This window comes from Nicotiana sylvestris, chromosome 6, assembly GCF_000393655.2.
Source record: "Nicotiana sylvestris chromosome 6, ASM39365v2, whole genome shotgun sequence".
NCBI lineage: Eukaryota > Viridiplantae > Streptophyta > Magnoliopsida > Solanales > Solanaceae > Nicotiana > Nicotiana sylvestris.
Genome location: NC_091062.1, coordinates 114,510,657 through 114,520,830, shown reverse-complemented (window position 1 = coordinate 114,520,830; position 10,174 = coordinate 114,510,657). Strand labels below are relative to the sequence as shown.

Here is a 10,174-nt window from a genome sequence, read left to right as displayed (position 1 = left end):
CCCAATCTTATACTTCTGGGTTCACAGAAATTTGGGTCCACAAAACTGTGAGACAAAAAAAGTTGCCTCATATAACTAGTGTCAGTTGTATGAGACACAAAATAAAATTTTCCGTCTCTAGGTGTGAATGTGACACTCATGATGAAGGCGGAACGACGAGGGCAGGTCAAGCAGGACTAGCAGGTTTCTTGCCTCGCAAGCTTCTGAAGTAGGGGTGCAGATATTACCTTGAGCTAATCGTTCATCGAAATGAGAGAGAAAAGTGAAATTTTTTACAAGGCCACATGGTAAACGTGTTTTTGAGTTTGATAATAATGTAACCTAATAGACAAATGCGTAAGGTCTGTTGGGCAAAACGAATAATACATGTCATGGGTCGTGACGACATAAAATTTCTTAACAAAATATTAGTAAAAATAGCACGGGCTGGCCAATTTTCGGACTGGTCATTCAAAAATAACCAGCGTTTGTAAAGTCATTGAAAAATAACCATTATTTTGCTGCAACAGGGACTGGTCCAGCATAATATACTGGAGATCGGTGCACATGTGTATGAACTTCCAGCATCATTTCTACGCGTTTTCTTGCTCTCCAAGTTCGAATCGAATGAATGGGGGCCGTAGATTGAATGCATGTCAATCTAGACCCTCCATTTGTTCGATTTCGAACTATAAAAAGAGAAATCAGAGGAATTCGGGGTTTTTTTTTTCGGACAGAAATTTCAGAGATAGAGAAAATTGGAGAAAGGGTTCTAGGGTTTGAATTTTGGGACTTCCAGGTTCTTCTTTGGATTTCTGTTTTTGTTTTTATATATATATATAAATTCTGCTGCTTCCTTCAATTTCAATCTCGGCTACAACATACATATGGATGGAAGTACGAGTTGAGTTAGTGGTCGGATTCGAAATTCCGGTGTCGTTTCGAATTCTTGTCCGAGGTTTCTGTCCGATTTTGAAGTTGTATCTCGTTTGAATTCTGGGAATTGAAGTCGAGTTATCACTGAATCTCCTGCTGTTATTTAAAGAAAATTCGCCCCAACAGGTTCATTTCTTTATCTTATTTGCCTTGACCTTCTTATTGTGGATCGATCCTCAAAAATTATTAATATGGATTCGTAGTGATTGTGGTTGTTTGTTTTTGATTTAATCGCTTTCTAATGGATTGTTCAGCTTATGAATGAGTTTAATATGTGTTCTTATGTCCATCTTTTCAACATTTTCAAATTTGATTTTCAATTGAGTTTTTGAACTACTTCGCTACGGGTAAACCAAGTTGTGTGCTATTTAGTTCACGATTTTCTGTGGTATATGCTTAGTGTTCACGATTTTCCAGTTCTGTAGTTCACTTGGTATTGGATTCAAGAAAATTTTAAAGTTAACTTTTAAGGTAATAAACTAGTAAACTCTTGGCAGTAAGGTTTCTGTCCGACTCTAATAACTCCAGTAGCCATTGAAATGGTTTGGAAATGCTTTAGTTCTCACCTTCTTAATGTTAGTTTTTTTTTTTACCTTTTCTCTCTTTACCTCTGCCGTGATTTTGTGGTATTTCAGGTATATGCTTTCCATTAGTTTTTTTTTGGATTATCTTATTCTTATTCTTATCCTTTATCCCCCTTTTGGGCGTTTGTTTGCTCTCGTGAATTAGATGCTTACTCAGCTCAGATGTTTCATTTGGCTTTGTTTTGAATGATTGTCGGGCTCGGTTTAATAAAAATAAAAGTTAAAAGGGAATGATCATGAAATTAATCTTTATTTCTTTAGTTTCATTTGCTTTGTTTTTATTATATTATTCGCTAGGAGCATGTTAGGCCGACCACATTGGGTAAGCAAACTTTAGGATTTCTGTTAATTGTGAGGCGAGAGGTCGTTCCCTTAGTTGAATTTATCCGGGGAATGCCCCGAAGGACTTGTATATATTTTAAACCGGGGAATGCACCGAAGTAAATGTAAATGGAGACCGTGGCATCATCAATGGAGGCGTAGTAGAAATCTTCTAGGAGGACTTATTTCATTTTGTGTTATTTTTCTTTTATTAGGTTGGGGACGACCTCGAGCCTATTGTGTCTTTATTTTCCTTTTTCTGTGTTTTCTACCTCAATTGAATATTTTAAAAGCCAACTTGATCGAGTACGCAACCGTATTAGTTACGGGACTTGGGGAGTGCCTAACACCTTCTCCCCGAGTCTAATGAACCCCCTTACCCGAATCTATGGTGTAGACTTAGTTTTAGAGTTCAAAATATTTTGAAAGGAAAATTATTATTTTTAAAAAAATAATGACCTGACACACCGAAATCAAATGTCGGGTGGCGACTCTGAAGTTATTTTCCTTTTGAATACAATTTTTGTCACTTTTCAAATTGAAAACCTTTTTCAAGCTTTTTTTACTAAATCCTTTTATTAATTTAAGAGGGTTAAGTAGAGTTTGGTTAAAAAAAGGGGTATGACATCTCTGGCGACTCTGCTGGGGAACGAAGGTTCGAGCTAGTACTTGATTTTGTTGGCTTTTAGAATATTTGGTTGAGGTTTTTATGCTTTTACATTAGCTTTACTTGACTTTTATTATATTTTTATATTTTTGTTATTATTTGCTAATTGCTTATGTGTTTACAATTTTTGCTTTATGTGTTTACTGCTTTATAACTGTCATCATTTGCATAACCCCGAGTCTTCTTTCTGCAACAAGTCTTCCGGAGTACGTTTGAGCGTACACGGCCTTTTTGTGAGTTACCCGTGTCTTTAGGGGGGTGGCGTGGGAGCATGGAGTGGGCGGACAGCTAGAGCAGCTGCCATCAACCACGTGCCGCCCCGAATTGCCTTGTCTAGTGAACCCCAACCGTAGGTCAGCCTTTATGTCATACTTATATGCATCATATCATATAAACCTAGCAGGGTTCGGTCCCAGGCATCGTGTCCCGTTGTAGAAGGCCTATCCAAATTATGTCAAAGTGGGCTTATGGCCCAAAAAGACATTTGATCATCCCTATGTGCTACATGTTGCATTTCTTTAGGGGTAAAAGGGTCATTTGGTGGACCAAGGATATTTGAGGGTGAAATATAAAATGAAGTAGGTGATTTTACACTTTCCCATTATTTTCGAAAATCCAAAAAGATTTTACACTTTTCCATTATTTTCCAAAATTTTTTTTAAAAAAAAAGAGACAAAGAAAATCCAAAAAGATTTTACATCTTTTTATCATTTTTCAAAAATTCAAAAAAAAAAAGGGAGGAAAAGAAAATCCAAAAAGACAAAAAATGGTTTTCCCCAAATTAGTTGCCTTTTTTTTTAAAAAGCTTTCCTCCATGTCCGATCTTCCCGAACTACGCAAACCTGATTCTCGTCTTTCGAGACGTGATACGTAGGCAACTCACGTAGGGTCCGGTCTTCCTAGTGACTTAGGTTCTTGGCTTTGCGGGGTCTTAGCCATATCTTGCATTTCTAGCCACATCGGCCATTCTTGCAAATTGGGGTCGTTTTTGCAAAAGTGGTTCAATTTCCCATGTCTTAGGAATTTGAGTACACAACTAGGTGTCATATTATTTTAAGGTCCATCCTTTTCAAGTTTGCATCTTTAGCCACTTCTGGCCATATCGTTGCAAAGCGGGTCATTTCTGCAAATTAATTTTTGGGCCATGATTATTAGGAGTTAGAGTTCATATAAGCTTTAGTGAGGTATTCCCATGTCTTTGGGGTCACCTTTCTTGAGTTTGCATTTTTAGCCACTTTTGGCCCCTCGGGCCATTTTGCAGAAATAGCCCAGCCGTCCCCTAGGAAATGTTGTGGTGTCACATAATGTATTGAGTCATTAACCATGTTTTTCCCATTCATGTATGGATCCACTCACCAATGCTAGAGTATCAATGGTGGTCAAAGTCCCTAGAAGGCTAGTAAAATGGTGGAACATGTTCACATTACTTGAGCAGCATGATTTGATTAGTAAATTAGGGACTCTTATTTCTTTGATGGATATCACTCCCCGTCCCAACCTTGTAGAAGCAATGTTGACATTTTGGGACCCGCAGGGAATGGTATTCAAGTTTGGGTATCTTGAGATGACATTCACCTTAGCTGAGATAGCCGGGTTAACTTGCTTGCCATACCTAGACAAGGATTTGAGTTACACCAGGGCTCATTCAAGCACCAAGTTTCTTAAGATCATAGGGATGGATTTGGAAACTCACAGGGGATGTCTAGATCAGTCTTGGATACCTTTGGACTTTTTATTCGAGAGGTTTGCTCGTCCTACTGGGTATGAGACCTTCGTAGATGAATTTTCCATATCATATGATTCTTGGAAGAAGAGGCGCCATATGGTCTTCGCTATTGCATTGTTGGGTCTCCTGGTATTTCCTTTGGAGGGTAGACATATTAGCACGTGTCTGGGGTCAATAGCCTTTGCACTCTTCCATGATAAACACAATAGTAATGTCACCTTGGTTCCGACAATTTTGGCAGAGATCTATCGTGCTTTGACCAGGATTCGAGAAGGTGGGAGGTTCTTTGAGGGAAGCAACTTGTTGCTACAGCTGTGGATGATGGAACACTTACATCCCGCCACCATGTTTGAGAAAGATGTGATTGACTGCTGTCTGAGAGATCGAGTGAAGTGCATCGAGCATAGGATGACATTCGATAGGTTTGCCTTACCACTCGAGTTCAGGATTGGGTTGATTATTTAGGATCCTTGACTGAAGAGAAGATTTTGTGGTCATTCCTATGGATTAATTTGGACGTGATCTTAGTAGGATCTCGCGTGCAAGGCTTCTTGGTACTGATTGGACTTTGGTGTACAAGACCATATACCCCTGCTAGAGTGATGCGTCAGTTAGGGAGGCGGCAAGAAGTCCCCTACATTCTTGATTCTCGTGACTTCATTAGGGAATTTGACACTATGCCACATAGGGAGGTCGACATCCAGACCTATTGGCGTCATGCGATAAAGATGGGTAGGGATACTTTAGCAGCTGACCCACATTCACCTGGGTATACCCATAAGTACTTCATATGGCTACAATCTACTCAGCGAGGGGTTAGCAGGTCGTTGCCCCGACGTGTTAGAGGAGTATTTGATGAGGAGGCCACATCACGGATATTGCTTAGATAGTTGATGGATCGATTTACCCAGGCAGAGGAGGCCCATGCAGCAGAAAGGGTTGGGGTCCGAGCTACACTCCAGTCAGTGAGATCACAGTTGGTAGGTTTGGTAGAAAACATGGGACAGCACCGTGAGTACCTTACTAGAGTCAGCCTTCCAAATGCAGGCGCGCATTCCAGGATTCTCATTCCCAGCTTCGAGGTGTCCTTGCAGTGTATAATACAAAGATTAGATTCGACAGGATTGACGGGGCCATCCGGATCTTCATCGGACCTGTCCCAGCCAGGACCGTCGCATTCAGGAGCAGCTTGAGGAGTCATTCTATTTAGATGTTTTGAGATTGTCTTACGTTGTCTTTTACTTTCGCGTCTTGTCTAGGAGTACTGAGTCCTTTAGGTAGTGTCAGAGTCTGTTATAGTGTAGTCGAGTCTGTCATGTCTTTCATTATCGTATTTTGCCTTTGTATTTTAATATCGAAAGTTTTTAAATGAAAAATCCCAAAAAGATTTTGTTTTTAATTTATTTTCCATCACTTTTCCAGAACTACGCTTGGTCTGATTCATGAGGGACATGATACGTAGGCAACCTACACCGGGTTCGATCAAATCATTTTTGGTTCAAAATAAAAAGAGAAAGAAAAGAAAAGGGTGATAAGAGGTGTTGGAAAAGAAAGAGAAGGAAGGATGGAAATGAGCAAATCGGGATGATTCCATATGACCCTGTGACCCTCATAGCCATTTAGGACCGTTAATCGTTGCTAGGTGCATTGCACGCAATGTGATATTATTATTTGATAAATGCCCTAACGCTAACATAGTGGTTTTATGTTGTTGTCCTCTGTTATCTTTATTTCAGTTTCATGGAGGTGGTTAGTTTGTTGGCACCCTGGCAAGTCATCCCTCCAACACCCGATCAAAGCGTCAAACGGTCATGGCTAGCAAGGAAGAAGGCATTGGAGTTGTGGACCCACCAAGAGAGATTGTTGAGTTGGAATCGGAACTGCAAGAGGAGGTCCGGAGGTTGAAGCATCATATGTCGTAAATGTATCAAGCCTGGATTAAGGGACACCCTCCACCCTCGTTCCCCACCAACTACACAGAAAACCCTGCTTCCATTCCACCACTCTCTCAATCCTAGATGCCCAATACCATTGATCTTTCCCCACAACACGCACCTGGCTTTACCCCTTACCACAACTACCCCAGCACTTTGGCCCAAACTTTTCATGCTCCACCAGCCAAAACAACCTCATACCCTGCCCCGACATCTGCTCCTACTTTTGTACCCCCTCCACAAGCTACCCTCTACCAATCCTCTAGTGAGCCCACATTCCCCGCTCCAGATGCCCACTACTATGCGCCAGAGCCCACCTTCAAAGCCCCAGATCCTTATCCTTACACTCCCCAATTTGAGCCTCATGTTGAAACTGACAAACCACCCAAGAACACAGAGCAAGAAGAGATGTTTAGGAAGGTACAGAGTCTGGAGCAATCATTGAGAAATATGCAAGGGTTGGGAAACCAGGTGAGTGTGGCTTATAAGGATTTGTGTTTGTTCCCCGATGTCCAACTGCCCGCCGGGTTCAAGATGCCCAAGTTTGACATGTATGACGGACATGGGGACCATGTAGCTCATCTGAGGGTTATTGCAGCAAAATGAGAGGGGCCGGGGGAAAAGACGAATTGCTAATGGAATACTTCAGCCAAAGTCTGAGTGGGACAACTTTAGAATGGTACACCCGCCAGGACGCTAGCAGGTGGTACACCTGGGACGATATGGCTCAGGCCTTCGCACGAGACTTTCAGTATAATATAGACATTGTTCCAGACCGCCTATCTCTGACCAATGTGGAAAAGAAACCCAGTGAAGGCTTTAGAGAATATGGGTTCCGATGGAGGGAGCAAGCTGCACGAGTCAATCCTCCGATGGAAGAGGATGAGATGGTTAAATACTTTCTTCAAGCCCTGGAGCCCACTTACTATGGATACTTGATCTCGGCCATTGGTAAGTCTTTCAATGATGTGGTGAAGATGGGAGAAATGGTGGAAGAAGGGCTAAATTCGAGTAAGATCATGAGCTATTCTGCTATAAAAGCAACCACCCAGGCAATCCAGAGTGGTACCAGAAGTTTGCTAGGCAAAAAGAAGAAGGAAGATGTCGTTATGGTTGTCTCTGGATCATGGCATGGCCAGAGGGGTTCACCTCATCAGTACACCCATCCTCGACCCCGACCACAAATCTACGCCCAAGCTCTATATAATCCACTTCAACATTATTTTTCCCCGCAAAACCCCCAATACTCAGCCAGGCCATCCCAATACTTTGTTTACCATGCACAGTCCTATGCTCAACCCCCTCCTTACCCACAATGGCATGCTCCAGCTCCGCAGAATACCTATTTAGCTCCACAAAATACCTATCTACCTCCACAACCCTACCAAAACCTTACTATTTCAAACTTTCGACCAAGGCCGGAGTATAGAAGAGAGAGGCAGCAACGAAAGCAAACTTTTACCCCGCTTGGAGAGTCTTATGCTAGTTTGTTTCAAAGGTTAAGGCAGTTGGATGTCTTGAGGCCGATTGAGTCAAAAATACCGAATCCCCCTCCAAAGAACCTCGACTACTCCCTAAGATGTGCCTATTGTTCTGATGCTCCAGGGCATGACATAGAGAAGTGCTGGCATTTGAAAATGGCAATCCAGGAGCTTATTGATACCAACCAAATTGTAGTCCAAAGCCCAGACACGTCGAACATCAACCAAAACCCTTTGCCAGCCCATGCAGAGACGCATATGATTGAAATAGTTCACAAGGATGGGGAGCCCAAGAAGTCTTCTAAGTCCTTCATGATGATTTGGGCCAGTGAAAGCAATTTGGTTAAAACTCCAGACTCTACCGAAGCAACGCCCTTGACAGTTGAAGGGTGACAAAAAAGCCGAGCTCACTCAATTCGAAACCACCAGTGTTGGTCGTGAAAGGGTTGTCGAAAGATATCGGGGAAAGTCCGAAAAGTTCAAAAGTGGTAGTACCAGGGATTCCAAGTAAGCCTGTCATAGTTGTGAAGGGGGTTCCTATTACCCCTATCATCATTAAACCGGTAACCCAGCTGCCAGTGATCGATGCCAAGGCTATTCCATGGAACTACAAACAAGTGATAATGACATACAAAGGAAAAGAAATAGAGGAAGAAGTTAATGAAACTGGAGGATTGACTCGTTCTGGGAGATTTTGCACCCTAGAAGAATTAAGGAAAGCCAAGCCATTCAAGGATAGCCAAATGCTAGTAAAGAAATCGGTCACCGAGGAAGAGGCTGAGGAGTTCCTGAAAAAGATGAAAGTGCAGGATTATTCCATTGTGGATCAGTTAAGGAAAACACCAGCTCAGATTTCTCTTTTGTCTTTGTTGATACATTCAGATGAACATCGCATGGTCTTGATGAAGATTTTGAATGAGGCACATGTTCCTGGTAAGATCACAGTGAACCACTTGGAAAAGATAGCTGGCAAGATCTTCGAAGCAAATAGAATCACTTTCTCGGATGATGAACTTCCTATGGAGGGTACAGAACACAACCGAGCTCTTTATCTCATGGTGAAGTGTGAAGATTCTGTTGTCTCAAGGGTTTTGGTTGATAATGGCTCTAGTGCAAATATTTGTCCCCTATCTACTCTGCAAAAACTGAAGATTGGCACCGAAAGAATCCACCTGAACAGTGTATGTGTTCGAGGCTTTGATGGGGGAAGTAAAGATTCTGTTGGAGATATAATGCTCAAATTGTCGATAGGGCCTGTTGAGTTTACCATGGAATTCCAAGTGTTAGATGTGGTTGTCTCCTACAATCTGTTGTTAGGCAGGCCCTGGATACATGCTGCTAAGGTAGTCCCGTCTTCTCTGCACCAAATGGTAAAGTTTGAATGGGACATACAAGAAATAGTTGTGCACGATAACGAGGACTTGTCAGCTTGTAATGATACAATTGTTTCGTTCATCGAAGCTGAAGATGATAAGGGACCTTGGGTCTATCAGACTTTTGAAACAGTGTCTATCGAGAAAATTCCTGAAAGAAAATGCATTCCAGGTCCTAAGCTATCCTCCGCGTCCATCATGGTTGCGAATGAAATGTTGAAGAATGGTTTTGTGTCGGGCAAGGGTTTGGGCTCATCTCTGCAGGGTATTGTGCATCCAGTGTGCCCCAGTGGGAATCCTGGTACGTTTGGTTTGGGATTCATGCCCACAAAGAAGGACGTGAAAAGGGTTAAAAATCTAAAACAGAAGGTATGGTCGCTCCCCAAGCCCGTCCCACACATCTCTAAGTCTTTTGTCAAGCCAGGGGCCGAAAAACCTCCAACCTCCTCAATCCCAAAACCTGTGGTCGATGTTGATGAAGAGCTGATCAAGAGGTTCCAAAGTCTGTTCGAAAAGGTCAATATGGTAGAAGTTGGTGAAGGCTCTAGTAAAGCAGATGTGCAGCTCGTTGGCCCAAACGTTAAGCTTAACAATTGTGAAGCTACTCATCTCCCCATCAGGAAGGAGTTTTGGTAGTTTGCATTGTTTTCCTTTCTATTATCTGGGTTATTCCAGGATTGTAATCCTGATTTTTAGTTTTTGCTTGTTTTGACGTTCAAACCCTTTTATCCTTTTATTTTCAATGAAATGCAATTTTCCGTTTTCCATTATTCTTAATAGTGTTTTATTTTGTTCTTTTTTCTTTTGTACAGTTCTATTTATGCTGGTTGCAGTGACATGACATGCATGAAGAATTTTCAGCCGAGTCTTAAAAGCTAATATAATTCTGAAATAACAATCCAAGAAGTAGAATATGATGATGAAATAGAATATGATGAAGAAGCAGCATTTGAGGAAATCAGTAAAGAGCTAAAACAATTTGAAGAAAAACCAAAGCCTAATTTGAGTGAAACTGAAGCAATCAATCTAGGGGGCCAGGATGATGTTAGGGAAACCAAGATAAGTGTGCATTTAGAACCGCAAGTTAAGGATGAAATAGTCAAAATATTGTTTGAGTACAAAGATGTCTTTGCATGGTCATATAACGATATGCCGGGCCTGAGCACTAATCTG

At 41.7% G+C, this 10,174-nt stretch overlaps 1 protein-coding gene across 1 annotated transcript; it reads left to right on the top strand.

Moving 5' to 3' along the window:
* The first annotated feature begins 737 nt into the window (after nucleotides 1-737).
* On the top strand, nucleotides 738-8,021 carry LOC138872033 (uncharacterized). Its single transcript, XM_070149983.1, has 2 exons — nucleotides 738-1,041; nucleotides 5,950-8,021. Exon 2 carries the CDS (start codon nucleotides 6,750-6,752, stop codon nucleotides 8,019-8,021), a length of 1,272 nt encoding a protein of 423 aa, XP_070006084.1. The 5' UTR covers nucleotides 738-1,041; nucleotides 5,950-6,749.
* Nucleotides 8,022-10,174: the final 2,153 nt, after the last annotated feature.

What these genes read in the sequence shown, in the direction of transcription:
- LOC138872033 (XM_070149983.1), top strand. Translation starts at nt 6,750, where the DNA reads ATGAGAGGGGCCGGGGGAAAAGACGAATTGCTAATGGAATACTTCAGC.